The sequence below is a fragment of the Equus przewalskii genome, chromosome 2 (assembly GCF_037783145.1).
Source record: "Equus przewalskii isolate Varuska chromosome 2, EquPr2, whole genome shotgun sequence".
Taxonomy (NCBI): Eukaryota; Metazoa; Chordata; class Mammalia; order Perissodactyla; family Equidae; genus Equus; species Equus przewalskii.
The window spans coordinates 58,737,292-58,752,782 of NC_091832.1; the positions used below are offsets into that span (position 1 = coordinate 58,737,292).

The window sequence follows — 15,491 nt, forward strand, 5'->3', positions numbered from 1 at the left end:
CTTTGTCACTGACAGATGTGGGATCTGCCAAACCCACCATCACTTCTTTGATGCTCAGTTTCCTAACAAAAGCAAATGAGGTAATTAAAAAAGATGATCTGTCTGAGGGCATTTCCAGATGTGCAAATTTGTGAGTCTTTGATTGTGAGTCATGTGTAAAGGATGGAAAAAGCTGGCTTGGGTGGTGTGCTGTGTCGAAGAGAAAGAAACTGCAGTGAAGCTGGAGATGTTTGCCTAATAGATAAATTCCTTCAGAACATAAATGACAGCAGAAGGGCCTGGGCTATAGCAGAACTGTCAGGCCGTCAGGGTGTCTCTTGGAAGTAGGGCAGCATCTGAAAGTCCTAACTGGCTGGAGACCAGTTACAGACCCCTCATGGGTACCTTCAGAAGGCAGATAATTGGTGGTGTCCTGGGTGGGTGGGGGGGGGGGCTTCCAGAAGCAGGTAATGGTCAGAGGTCTGTCCAGGCAGGTGACCTACATCAGGGAGACCCAGTGGCCATGGGACTAGTATTCAAAGTGGAAACCCAATTTCTTAGAGATTTGGAGATGACAAAGCCTGGCCTTGTTCAATAGGAACTGGGGTTCTGGAGTCTTGGTAACAGGAAAACTGGTATCTTATGCTAGAACTGGGATTTGAAGAAAGGGCCTGTTCACAACGGTTAGGATGGGGTCAGCAGCCCAGATTGCTGAGCTGTTGACCTGACGCTCCTTCATTTATCCGGGGAGCTGGGATTAAGTGGTCCCAGCTGTGAAGTTTGAGTGGCTAGAGTCAGGAAGTCGGGACGTTCACTATTGTTGACTCTAGTTGGCAGCCTTATCTCTTGGCTTTTATCTAGATAGAGCCTAAGGCACTCTGAACATCCTTTAAAACTGATCCTCGTTGGAATTTTTAAAAATTTGTTTTCATCTTTCTATTGTAAAATAAAAGATACAAAAAGCGATACTACCCAAATCTATAGCTGAATGAGTTTTTGTAAGGCCAGCGCTCTTGTTGCCACAGAACTGTGCCAGCCACCTTCCATTTCCCCATCAGTCATAGCACCCCACCCTTCTCAGCCTTTATAGTAATCACTCTCTTGCATTTCTTTGTAGATTTCTCACCTAAGTGTGCATTTCTCGCTATTTTTTAGTTTTGCCCATTAAAAAAAAAAGTTATATCTTTGAAGTCTCTTTTAAAAGCTGCAGCAACCCCTTCATCCTTTCTTTTTGTTACACTTTTTCTGCGGAAGGACCTAGGTGTTTCCACTCTGTAGATTCCCACGAGATGTGTACTGGTGGTGCAGTTCAACATGTGCCTCTGTTTTCTATTTCCTGCACGTTGGCAGCTGCACCAGACGCTTGACCAGCCTCAGGTTCAATCTCTTTGACAAGTAATGGTGTTTTTCATCAGGCAGCACATAACGTGTGGTTTTACTTTTTCATGTTAACACTCAGTGATGTTCAGTGTCTAGATCCACCACTTCACTAGGACTGCAAAATGGTGTCATTCTAACTGTATAATTTTGTTTTCATTTATTAGCTGGGATAATTTTTTAAGAAGCTTCCATTCATCTACCATCTGGTTACCCAGTGGTACAGTTCTTAGAGGAAACATTCAGTGCATTTATACACCCAGTTTTCAAGATAATATATTGGTGTCCTGTCATCCTTAAAATGTAATCTGTTAGTTCTTTTTAAATAATACTGTGAACACATGAATTTACACATATTTGATGGGTTTCGATCCATCGCCAGTTGAAGCTTCTGCAGTTGGCTCCTGGGTCCTTTTGACATGACCTCAGGAGGTTTCTGATCATCCTTACAATCTGGCATATGAAGGCACTCCAGGCTTATGTGTATTTCCTGCTCCAGACCTGGAATCAGCCATTTCTCCAAGAAGCCTGGTTTCTTTTAATGGGAAACAGTATTGCAAGACCACGATCTGGATACTATGGATGCTTATTCCTTCTGCGTTGGTCACTGTTTCTAGCTTTTGCAGCAAACATAGCGTACACGTGTGTAATATGTGTGTGCGTGGGAGGGGGGATGTGTGTGATCAAATATTTTGTGTTCAAACTATGTCAGACTCAGATTCAAAACTATAGAGTTTTTACTTAAGTACTTTTATGTTGCATTGCTATCCCCTTTATTCCAAACCAAGAATCCTGGTTCTTAAAAACACAAAATTAGAATTAGGATATCCCATAATTACTACAAAAATCTCAGAATAACAATAATAACAATCCTACCACCATCAATTATGATTACTGAAAACAGTTCATGAGAAATGAGAACAGTTAAAATTTTTTTATCTCTATATTGTCTTCCCTTTTCCCAGTTTTTATGGTTGTATTATATTTGTGTTATCAAATCATATAGACAATACATTCTGTAATCTGTCCCTTTTAGCCTTGATTTAATTTTAGTTCTTCAGGTAGCTACATATTTAATACTCTATCCTTATGTCGATGCCAATTTAGTCATTTTGTTTCTCTGAAGCTAATTCTCTGGTAGATTCCTTAGTAAGGGTTCATCTCGTGGAAACAATATTCTCTGAATTCTTGCATGTTGATAACAGTTTGTGTTCTTCATATGTAAAGTCAGTTTTGCTGCATATAAAATCCTTCGCTTACACTTTGTCATTCATTTGAGTATCAAAAGTATGAAAACATAGTCCATTTCTTCTAGCATAAAATATTGCTGTCAAAAAGCATGTAATAATCTAATTTTCTTTCCCTTAGAAGTCATGTATTATAAGGATATTTTTCTTTATCTTTAAAGTCCAATAATTTTACTAGATTATGTCTTGATGTTAATTTTTCCGAGTTGATAGTTTCAAGTGTGTGGTGTGCTCTTTCAATGTGTAGTTTTGAATTTTTTTTTTAATTTCAGGAAAATTGTCTTGAGTCATGCATTTTAATTTTCCTATTCTCTTGCCTTGGTTTTCTTTTTCAGAGACTGACTTCTGTTCTCCATTGGTTGGATCTTCTTTTCCTGTCTTCAATATTTGTCCCTTTCTTGAGACCCTTTTTGTCATTTTCTTCATTTCTTTTTGATATTTAAAAGTGTTTATCCTTTTTACCTTCCATTTCCCTTAAGATATAATTTGTTTTATGTATTAGCTTTTATATTCCTTCTAGTTTAGTTTTCACTTCTAAAATAATTTTTTAATGTTAGTTCAGATTTTGCATCATTTTCTTAAGGCCTGTAGCTGATTTTGAAATAATATGCTACAATTTTGCTAGTTTTCTGAGCCCTTCTTTCTGGCATGCCTTCATTATCTGTCGGGATGCTATTCTGCTCCTAATTCTTTGTGGGGTTTTTTTGTTTTTTGTGTTTGATAATAGTTTGTATGAGATTTTACCTGTGTTCACACCACCACAGAGAGACTGTTTCCTCACCAAACCCCCAAGAGGAGGGTGGTCTGAGATGGGGGCTCTTTTGCAAAGTGTGAATTTGCTTTTCCTGATTTATTAGGAGGAGGACTGGTTTATTTAGCTTCTCTAACTTAACGTTTCCTTTTCAGTTGTTTCACATAGTATTAAAAAAAATATTGCAGCTTTTTCTCTGAGATTTCCTGTTTCTGTTCCCCTCTCTACTTTTATCTAGACCACATCTTTCCTTTATCTCTGTCATTTCTATCTGCTCAGTTTTGATTCCACTCCCGGCAGTGGAGTCCTGGAAGAGTTCACTGAGAATTCGTAGGGACAATGCAGCTCCGGTGTCTTCCCTTCAGACCCTTTAACACAGGTCCTTACAAGCTCCTATTATTAGAGAGAGCAAAACTGCTCCAGGGTTTAGCCACTGTCCTCAATTTGGCCCTCGGTGCTTCCCAGTAAATTGCTGTTGGATGTTTTGGTGTCTTGTTCTCAGATCCATCAGATGCCCTGTTGCTTCCCTCTGCTTCTCTAGCCCAGATGCCAATGATGTGCATGTCTTGTGGCTATTGGTGGTTTCATCCATTGGCGTGTATTTTGGGGGTTCATGGGGATATGTTGTCACCTAGTTTTGTCGTAAGCATCTGCGCATTTTTGACTTTGCATTTAGTTTCTCTGTTTGCTTTTTCTCTGAGGCATTGGAGATGTCGCTGCAGCTGCCCTCTTCCTACAATCCTCCAGAGGGATTTTAAAACCGATGGAAGGCAGGGCTCCTGGTTGAATCTCCAGCAGCACTTCATACATTGTCCTGTGTTTAACATGGACTCGATAAATGTTTGTGGAATGAAGTGACACTTCTACCTCTGGGTTAGAACCCCAGCCCACAAACAGTGCTTTTGGTAACTCATCCTATTTCCAAAGAGACTTGTGTTCATTGGGATGCCCGGGACACAGGGTCCAGTCCTGGTGCGGGAGGAGTTCCTCGTCTAGTGGGAGGATAGTGTCTCTCTGCTGCCTGTTACTTGGAGATAATGAGTTGCAAATGTTGAACTGGCTTTTTGAGTTCACAGCCTGCCACTTTGAACCACGACCAGGATGGAAAGCAGTTGGGCAAGCTTGTGACTCCCAGTGCATTTGTCTATTACAGCACTTTGTATGGCAATAACTTATCTGCTTCTTTGCTTAGGTCCCTAATTAAAGCCGTTTTCAACCCAATCAACAGCCTCACCCCTGCTAATAGAGTTGGACAACTCCTTGGTGACCTCTTCCTTTGTCCTCTCAGGCTCAATGGCTCTGGGGTCAAGCTCCTGCCGCCTTCCGCAGGGCCACCCACTGAAACATTTAATGAGGAGAAGAGTATTGTTTCTTGGAGACATAATTACAAGAGACACTTAATGCAGCCTTTTCTGAGATAACAGGCCTTTTGAAATGCAATGTGTTGGGGGAAGATTTACCCAGATCGGTGACTGCCCTGGCTGTTATGAGTCATATTAGTAATGCCGTGTTTCTGGCATGGCTGGAAGGCTCTGGGGTCTGTCTCTAAAGTGTATTAAACTTTTGTTTGAGAGACCTGTACTTGGGACTTGTGGTTCTAAGTCTTTTCTTTCAGCTTTTTAGGCTGTGACTCCAGTGTGGTCATGGTGGCAGTGCACACAGCTGTGAAATGGGTACCTCCCCCTTTATCTCGCATCATTGTAAGACCACTATGTTCTGGGTGTTGGGGCACATAAGCCTGTTTTTGCATTTTATTAGGATTGAAGACTGGAAACTCTGGATGCAAATAAAAACTGCTACTGGGAGCCATATGTGGGACATTTGAGGATTCTTATGTTGCCCCACCTTCTGAGGAACCCACCTGTCTTCCTCAAGAGTTACCTGTGGAAGATTTTTATTTGGCTATGAGCTTAAATGTACTTGGGAAGCCATTTACTTAAAGTGACTCTTTAGAGTATCACTTTGTTAAGTAAAGATGACTTTTGTAATGTAAAAAATTTATCTAATTAAACTGTCTTAAAATTTCAAGTTTTTAATATCACACTGTCATCCTTCAAGGCAAAGCTATGTTTTCTTTAATTTTTTTCTTCCTCCTGTCTTCCCCTTCATTTCCTGGAAAGGGAAATCATTTCCTTCACGTGAGATACGTGGTTTCTCTTCCGCTCATCTCCTGTGTGTTTGTTTCACTTTGTTTGAATCTCTTGTTTGGGAAGAAGCAGAGGGAAGATCCTGGATGTGGAGTGAGAGAGCCTGGGATTCCCATTCCAGCTTTGTCCTAACTTGCTGTGAGGCTTTGACAAGGTAGTTAACCTCTCTGAGTCTTAGTTTTCTCACCTGTAAAATGGGTATAAAAATCCCTGCATCACTTTGTAGCTGCAGGATTCACGTAACAGTATATGTAAAGCACTTGGTGCCTGGCTCAATCTAGATGCCCCCAAAATAACTGCCCTTCACTGGGAGCTCTCCTGCTGATGAAAATGTGACCTGAGCCAAAGAGAAATGCTTTGCGAGGGTTGTTCTCACTCCTCTTGCCCCCTACACATACATGGGTGGAGCTTCATCCCTTTCTCCTTCTGCACTGTTGAGGATGTGTTTCTACCATACAAGTGTATCCACAGCCACAAAGACAAATCAGAAATACCCATCACAGGGATGTTGTAAGCAAAGAACCCCAAGCCAAAAATGTGGGTGTGGATTTTCAACAAGGTGGGTGGTGGGATGGGGGAGGGGCCACCATGACATCACTTGTCGTGTTGGCTCCACTCCCATTCCTGAGTTTTTCATGCCCCCACTGTTTTCTCTCCATATATGTTATGGGCTCTTTTCGTAGACATGACTCCTAGCCACACAGTCCCCTTAGAGTCCAGGATCCAGTGAGAAGCCCCTTCCTCTCCTCCCCACCATTGTCTCCCAAGGGGAGGGTAGTCTCAGATGGGGCCCTTTCCAAAATGTTGCTTGAGAGACTGGAAAACCAAGCTTATACATACTGGTCCTGGTTTCTCTCCTGGCCCCCTGGCCTTTCTTTTTTCCTCCTTATCAATTTTTAAACACGGTTACCTCCACCGACCTCTGCTCTCCCTCGTATACCCCACCCCTCCTGGCCCCCAACTCTTTTGTTCTTCGGTCCCTGCCTCTCCTCCCCGCCCCCCTCGAGACACTCAGCTTCATTGCTGCTGAAATGTCATTTTTGAAACAACAGAAGGACATGCTGTTTTTTGCGGCATCTCGGGGAAGAATTTTTTTTGATCCATTTGGTGTTAAGAGCACTCACAAGAAATGTATTCAGGGAGCCTCGCCAGCCTCTCGCACGGGTGTGGTTCACATTTGGTGGCTGGTGATATAACAAGCACAAGGTTTTCCCCCAGAGACGTCCATTCTTCTATCGTCTCTATCCTTCTTCCTTTGATTTCTTTGGCCTTCAGGTAATTCTGTATCTGAAGCACAGCAGTTTCTGGTTATTTCCAAGCTGGGGATCCAGCCAGCTAGCCCTTTCTCAGGACTTTGAACAGCTTCTCAGGAAAATTATGAGGGGACATGGAGAGGTCCAGCTTACTTCTCTGGGCTAGAAGATGAAGGGAAAGGCTTGAGACGCTTTGCTCCCCCCTTGACCTATGGGGCCCATGTAGCACATGGGAGAGATCTGCCAGACTTCGGGAAGGGAGCAGTGAATCTGCTCAGGAAACCTGGCTCTTGGAGTTCCCTGCGTTCTTTATCTGTCTCTTTCCTCCAGGCCCTCCTGTGCTCCATCTGTGATTATGAATAGTCACACGCTATTATTCTCCTTGACTGGAAAGTTCTTTAGGGCAGGATCCACGTCTAAGTCATCTTCATGCCTACATGTTAGCTGAAAGATAGAACTCTCGACTGAGTATGCGTGGAGGAAGCAGCGAGAAGTGCTCGCCTTCTCCAGACTTCTTCCTGGCAATGCTCTGCTGAAGAAATGGCTCAGTCAGGCTTGGATTATTATTTTAAAACCCAGAGACCCTTTGCTCATTACTGAAGGTCCAGATGAGCAATTAAGTTATGAATTGGAATTTTAATTAGCTTGTTGTTCTGGCCAAAACATCTGATCGCATATAGTGCCCAGGTTTGTCCCTGCCATTCGAGTTAGTCAAAGGCATTCAGACTGAGCTGCTCTGAATTTAGTTAGGTCGTAATCCCGGGAACACCTGAAGTGACAGTTTTGCTACTTTTCAGAGCAAAGCAAGCTCCTCAAGCCTTGAATGTACGAGAGGACCCTTAGGGCAAGAGTAGTTTGAGAGATACCGTTAATTCTCAACATCTTACGTGGTAGCATCCACTCCAGTTCCTTTGCAGTGTCCTGCTCACTTTGGGCACCCTAGGAAGACAGTTGTAGGGCACATAAGAGATTCTTCCCTACTTACCTTCCAGCCATCATATGAATTTGGAGGAAAGGAGAAATAACTCAGTTTTCATACACACATAGAGTTCTTGTTCTAATGACTTGTTTTGACATTCCACTTGACAAGAGTCTGACAGTTAGAGGTTTGCAGCCTGAGTGACCTTCTTTAAAAGTATAGTGTGTCTTCACTGACTTTGGATAGACATTGATGGGTCAATCTGGGCAGGGTTCAGTTCCTCTGCAGATGGGCAGCCAGACACCATCTACACTACCTAGAATCCAATCGAAATGCATAGTAGATGTAGAAACACTGGAGTTGTCCATTTCACGTGTGTAGGTCTTTCCTAAACTCTGAATCCTTCCTTCCTGAAATATCATTAATTGATCCTGTCTTAAAAATCGGCCCAGAGGTAGGCTCCTTATGTGACGTTGCTCTTGGCGCCTCTCTACTGAAGAACAACGTTGGAGCTTTGCTTTATCTGCTTTTTCCTCACCTTTGAATTCCTCATTGAGGATGAGCTTTGCCAAACACAAAGCTATGGAGCAAAATTAGAAGCTGTTTGCTGGGCTAACGTCTAAGGACCTTCCTGGTTTTCTAAGAAGCAACCAAAAAAAAGAAAAAGAAAAAGTAGATACTGGAAGAAGCAAACTTTCAGCTAATTATCATCTTTTTTCCCCTCTAAGCTCAGAGAACTGTTCTTAATTTCCTGACCAGCTTGTGCCCCTCCCCCGCTCCCTTGGAGCATCTGTGGTGGTTTCAAATTGAACTGCATACCTGCTGCTCTGAATTTCCAACATACCATACCAGTTGGTTTGCCAAACAGTGAACTGCCAGCCATCTGCCATCCAAAGTCAGAATTTACATTGTTTCATCTTAAAATAACGCCTCCGGAATAGCAAGCCACTCTATGCATCAGGTTTTAAAGTTGACAATCAGCCAGAATTAAAAACAAATACCAAATGGGCATAAAAAAAGAACATGGCGGGGAGGGGTGGGGGCTGGCATTTGACGGAGAGTTTATTTTTCAGCATTTTTACCTGATTTTCCACCAAAATAGCCATGCCATTTAATTTTATCTGCAACAGCAGGAACTACTTATAGACTGAGAACATTAACTTTTTGCTTGCCTGGCTCCAGGCAGAAGAAGATCAGGACCACGGGGCTGAGCAGTTGTCCTGGCCTCGGGGAGAGGGGATGTCTTCATCATCCCTGGCTGTAGGGAAGGAAGACCTGTCTTAACCTCTTCTCGTCAGGCTTCCTGGTGGCTCAGATGAGGAAGCTCAGACACATGAAGGTGGAATGTCTGGTCCAAGGTCACATGGTAGTTAATGGAAGGGTGAAGTCTCGAACCTAGAACCCTGGTTCCTGGGCATATCCTCCTGCCAGCTCCTCCCACCCTCCCTATCTTGACTGGTCATTACGGATGGGAGTTGTGGTGGGAGACCCTACATCCCCCTTTAGTTCTTATAATCTAACTGTAGCAACCTTTCCTGCCTTATTCTCCTGCTGCCTCGGGACAGACGGGAGAGAAGGGATTTCTGCAGGATTTGGGGAGCGCCTGGGAACCAGTGATGTTGGCTTTGTGGAAGAGCGACCATTGAATCTGGATGGCTTTCCGGAGCAGATGGGCTCGAAGGAGAGTTTTTTTAAAAAGAGAAAAGGTTCATGTTTCTTTTAGGGAAGCTGTTCCAGGCAAAGACAGCTTGGGGAAAAGTGTGAAGTTATGAGTGGGCAGAGGAAGCAAAGGGCTCTAAATTTATACCAAAGCCACCTGCCTACAGTTTGGCACCCTGTGCCATGGGCATGCCAGCCTGAGCAGGGAAGATGCAAAGAGCGCTCATACCTGACCCTGGGCTGGGCAGGGCACTGGGTGACCCCTGAGCTGGACCTTGTGCAGCCTCTTTGGAATTCTCCTTCAGCCAATGATGGGGACAGTGGCAGGCATCACTGCCATATGGACTTAGACATTCTGGGGCGCAGGCGAGCTGCCTGCTCAGCCCGGGTCTTCTGTGAGTGTCAGCTGCAGCGGCAGTTAGGTTTGTGGCCAGATGGTGGCGTCTCCTCCAGGAAGCCTTCTCTCAACCCCAGCTGGACCAGGGGTCCATCTTCTGTGCTCCCACAGCCCCCTTCCTGTAGCTCTGACATACCTGCTCCCCTAGCCAGTCTTGACTGCTGGGCCTGGCTGTCCTTCCTGCGAGACTCCTTGCAGTCAGGGCCATCTTCCTCATCTTTGGGGTCCTGAGCACCATTGTACGTGGAGCTCATGCTCACTGTGTGAGTGAGTCAGTGAGTTGTTGAGATGATACAGAGCTTAGTTGGTCGTGGTGACCACTAGACCCAGCCCCGCCGTGGTGCACCTGTGAAAGCTGCTTTTCATTTACCTGAACTCTTCCAATTTTATGTTCCAATTCGCATTATTGTTACTGGCTACAAGTTGCTGAGAGTGTACTCGTGGGCCAGTCACTGTACGAGGTACCTTATATATGTTCTTATCTAATATGATTTAATTCAGTTTATTAAGAATAACCCTGTGAAGTTGTTGTTGTTATAGAGGTGAGCCAACCAAGGCACAGAGGTGTTAATTCTCCACAAGTCCCACCTCAGGTGAGTAGCAGAGGCAGACTGGAACCCAGGAACCTCAGAGAGCTCCTTTTAGATGAACCCATTGCCCTGTGTCTGGCACAAGTCAGGCCTCACCATGCTCCTGCACACTGGAACGTTGTGTTCAGTGTCGGCCACAACCTGAAGTGTCCTGATGCCCACAGCACACATGGAAGGGGGTGGGAAGATGAGAGGGGCCTTGTGAGGAAGGTTCTCTTTAGCCTGAGAGAAAACACTGAAGTGAGGTGTGAAGGCTGCATTCAAGATTCTGGCAGGCTGTCCTTGGAAGAGAGCAAGGGTGTGCTCACTTACTCCAGGGGACAGGAGAAGGCTTGGGAGTGAGAGTGGCAACGAGGCAGATGTTCACCCATCAGAAAGGATTTCTGAGTGGATGGAGGTGCCCATCAGTAGAATTCCCCACCCTACAAAGAGGTGAATGCCTCTGAACAGTAAAACCAGGCAGCCGCAGAATGACCATTTGTCATGAAGCCACAGCAGGGACGCCTCAGTGATCCAGAGCTTGGTACCGGTGTGCCTTAAGGTTCATTCCGACTCCAAAATTCCTTAATTCTCTATTCTTAGTTTAGTACATAAAACAACGGTGGTTATGATGATGCATTTTTAAAGTTTAAAATACTCAACTCACTTTTACAGAATGAGTCATTTTAAGGCCTCCTTCCCTCGCCTTGAAAATCTGATCAGAAGAATCCCAATTTTAAAAAAACTTAAAATTTAAAAACAAGATCAAATGCAACATTATCATTTGTTTTCCTAAAAGGTGTTTTTCTTTGCAAAGTTGGAAGATGAGTGAGTGATGCTCTCCAGGGGCTGTGGATATTGATCTGCAGAGGTCCTGGAGGGAAGGCCGCAGGTCCCTCTCAGCAGCCAGGCTGAAGAGGATACCACTTAGGCCCAAAGCCACTGTACCAGGGCCTCACCCCTGATTGCTCCTAGGGATGGAACCCTCCAGACGCGAGTTTAAAACTCAGCCTAGCTATCTGCACAAATGCTATTTGCAAGATGCACTGTCGTGCGATAAAAGATAAGAGCTCTTTTATAAAGCAGTAGGGAGACCCTGACTTAGAGTCGTTACTAAGGGAACCACAAAGAGAGAGAGCTTCTATTTAAATGAGCTGACATCTCAAGATTCCCCTGGGCAGAAGGGATGTTTCTCCCCCAAGAAAGAGTGGAACATCTCTTTCTTCCTTGTAATAAAAGCATCCGTGGTCTTTGCTGCCCACGGGAGCTTGTACCTGTCTGTCACTGCCTTTCTCTGCTGCCTGGGAGATGGGACAATTAGCCCTGAAGGGCCTTCTAGCCAGAAAAGCAAAGCAAGGCTTCTCTAGTTGCCTCTAAGAGCTTAGTAAGAAAAAACAGTTCTTGTGGTTAGAGGGCACAGCGGGCCAGCGAGGGAGCGCCTCATGGATGTGTTGAAATCACGAGCGGAAGTTCAAAGGCTAAAAGAGTGAGTGTCAGAATCCAAGCTCAGGATTCTGAGTGAGTTTGAGATGAACTCTGCATTCAGTTCTGGAGGAAAAAATCATTGTATTAAGTTAATGACTGGGTAATTAAGGATGGATAAAGTTTATAATGGTGTCATATTACTTTATATTAAATATTAAAAACTAAAGTGGTCTTTTAAATACTTTTGAAACGTGGCTCTTTTCATAAGGAGTTCTTTTTTTCTTCTTTTTAACGAATAAAAATAGATTCTCCCTCTCAGCTAAGAAATGCTCTATTGTAGATGGAATTTTATTTGGATAGCGTATGATTGTGACACTACTGCCACCTAATGGTAGAGTGCCTTAATTGCAGACCAAGTACCTAAAGAAATGAGCAGACACTAAAATTTCAAAACTAAATATCATTACAGCAAACCAAATGCCACCTATGGAGACTGACTTTATATACAGTGTGTAAATTACTTTCAGATACAATTAAGAGGGGGGTCGTCTTTTGACCTTTGCTGGCCTTTTACTTGTGATGTTTATCTTTAAAAGCCAGCCCTGGTGATCTAGTGGTTAAGATTCACGCTCTCACCACTGCAGCCTGGGTTTGTTTCCTGGTCAGGGAACCACACCACCCATCTGTCAGTTGTCATACTGTGGCAGCTGCATGTTGCTGTGATGCTGAAAGCTATGCCACTAGTATTTCAAATACCACCCAAGGTGGACCGGTTTCAGTGGAGCTTCCAGACTGACAGCCTAGGAAGAAGGACCCAGCCACCCACTTCTGAAAAGGTTGACCATAAAAACTCTATAAATAGCAGCAGAGCATTGTCTGATAGAGCCCCGGAAGATGAGAGGATGCACAGAAAGACCAGACAGGGTTCTGCTCTGCTGTACACAGAGTCACTAGCAGTTGGAATTGACGTGACAGCACTAACAACCATAAATGCTTTAAAAGTCCATCAGAAATTAAGGTAATATAAAAGAATTATACGAATTTACAGTATATCAAAATTTGATTTTAGAATGAAAACTGTTGTTAAAAATGAGGTATAGATTAAAATAATTATTAATAGATGGTAGGTAATGGTTATCAATAGTCATCATATTTTTGCATTATTGATAACTCAGTAATTTATTTAACTTAATTAGGGGCCATTAATCACAAAAGTGTTTTAAAAACAGCCATAGGAAGAAAGATACATACGTGAGAATTATTCATCAGTTTTTCAGGTTTAAAATCCTCCTTATATAACTTATAGAAGCTAAAGGAGGAACAGCCATTCACACATTCTCCTATGTGGTTAAACCGTGAGTTCATAACTGAAGTATCCACACAGGCGAAGTTCCGTCCTCTAAGCCATGCTGGATACTTGGCACGTGTGTTCTATTCTTGTTGAAGAAACTTGCTGTTGAGTCTTTAGTGAGGATAGATGGGGACACCTTTATAAACTTTTGTCATTATTTTTGCTTTTGGTTTAATAACAACCAACCTTTGTATCATGTTTCACAGCTACAAAATACTTTCACGTGTTTTCATTCTCCCAATCACTAGGTAATTACGACCTTTGTTGTCCAGCTCGGGAAACCATTATGTTCGTAGAAATGAAATGACTCGACCAAGATCACATGGCCAGTAAGTGGCAAAGGCAGCATGTAAATGTAGATTTCCTGGCTCTAGATTTCCTGCTCCTTCTGCTAAATGGCACTGCTTCCCAAGAGAAGATAAGAATTGTTCCTCAGGATGGAATTCTTTGATTCTGTTACATATGGTGGTTTAGCGTTCGTGCGGCCAGTCCAGAAAGGGCAAGTTAGGCAGAGAATCATCCAATGTCTGAGGCCTCTAAGGAAGGAGATTTCACACTGAAACTGTGAGATGTACTCTTCTTTTAATGAAATGTCAGTTCTCATTAATTCATTTATTCATCCCGCAATAATTACTTAAGAGTAGCAACCACATCACCCACACTGTCGGTGCAGAGAGTAAAGCCTGGCCCGTAGGCTGCAGGGCCCACATTATGATGACCAGCGAAACGCCTCTCCCTTGTCTGAGCTGTTTTTCTCTTCTTCATCTGCCACCTCCAGTCCATGTCATGTGCCTGGAATCTTGGGGGAATGTCGTTGCTTGTCAGGGGGAAGACAAGGAGGAAAACGTACTTTGTTAAAAATGCCTTATAAGGTTTCTACTCACGAGGTCTTTTTGGTCAGCCTATGGATTGGCACATGGCTCCGTTCTGCCAAATGAGCCAGTCAACGTGGGAACATTCATTTGAGCAAACATGTGCCAGCGTTGCCATGGAGAAGAAAAGGTGCTGGCATTTTGTTCTGGGATGCACTGTCACACATACGCGTGCGCACATGCACCGCCAGTCATTAGAAGATGTACTTTAAGTCTCATCCAAGTCTCCTCTCCTTAATTCTAATCCTGTTCTGACTTTGGCCCTTCCTAAACATGAAGACTTGTTCGCCATCCTGTGCTAATGACCCTCAACCCGGGCATATCTTAATCCCCTGGGGACGTTTTCAAGCAGTGCTGACCCACTGCACTCTCTGTGTAACCCCAATTAAGAAACAAAGCTCTCTGTGTCGTGATGGGCGATTGATAAAAACTTCATTCATCCCTTATTTTTAGGGTGTATTATTTTGGGACAAGATCAGGAAGGAGATAAATTCGAGAAGGCACTTGAAAGTCAGGAAGGAAGTAATTTGCCTTCTCAGGCTTTAGAGGTGGTGCAGAGTTAAGACTGGGGAAGCGCATGGGTAATGGGAGAAGTCGTGGGCTCTCCTTCATGTTGGACACTGAAGAGTGTCATCAATCCCCAACCCTCTGCTGGCTCGCACCTCGTTTCCCAATTTCCCTGACCTCACGTGTGATAAACGCAACGTTGACACAGCCTTCCCCAGGTGGTCCCTGCACTTTGAGAGTGATGTTATTGTTTGTGTCTTGTTCTCAGCTTTTTACCTGGGCAAAAGTAAACTGCAGCAAAGAGAACTATTCTTACCAGTTGGAAAGAGAGAAGAGGAGATTGGTCCCCTGGCCAAGACAGAGTTTGGACCCCTTAGCGTGGCGTGCAAGGCTGTACACCATTACCAGGCCCCCTTTCTCCGCCAAGCTCCTTTCACTACCATGAGCTTCTTTGTTTGCTCTGATACCTCCATGCCTTTGCACACAGGGTTTCCTGTGCTTTGGAAGGGCACTGGGAGCTCTTCTCACCCAGGTACTGGGCCCTACCACCTCTCACCTCCAGCACTGCTCAGGGCTTTCTCCCTGGGTGTCATTGGCCCTGCTGGGCAGCTTCTGCCATATGAGCCACAGGGGTCCAATTAGGAATTAAGACATAGACTATTACAATCACAGGCCTCATTGAGCCGAAAGTGTTTAGAGTTATTTTCCAAGTGAACTCCATGGAGATTATTTTCATCATGCTTGCAAATAAGACCAACCGTATCCGGATGCATGAGTAGTGCTTTGCAGTTAGAATTTGCTCATACGTATACCACTTTATTTTATTTTGCTCCCTTCAGTAACGTTACAATGTAAGTAGGGCAACTCCTCTTTTCTCTATTTCTAGATAACTAAACTGAATCTCAGAGAATCTGACTTACACAACTTCTGCGTTCCTAGTGGCAGAAATGATCCAGTCGACGTGAATCTACTCCCACCTCTATCTCTGGATGTGAACAAAGGGAGTAAGCCTACAATTAGACAAAGCTAAGATACGAA

At 43.9% G+C, this 15,491-nt stretch overlaps 1 protein-coding gene across 9 annotated transcripts in view; it reads left to right on the forward strand.

Moving 5' to 3' along the window:
• MSRA (methionine sulfoxide reductase A) overlaps nucleotides 1-15,491 on the forward strand; it is a 391,817-nt gene that overhangs the window by 325,602 nt on the left and 50,724 nt on the right. Inside the window, exon 6 of one of the 9 annotated variants that reach the window (XM_070607475.1) lies at nucleotides 13,323-13,403. The exons of the other annotated variants lie outside the window; for them this stretch is intronic. Within the exon in view, the coding sequence (XP_070463576.1) occupies nucleotides 13,323-13,370 (48 nt within the window). The 3' untranslated portion in view covers nucleotides 13,371-13,403. The remainder of the gene's footprint in view (nucleotides 1-13,322; nucleotides 13,404-15,491) is intronic. 9 annotated transcript variants of the gene reach the window in all.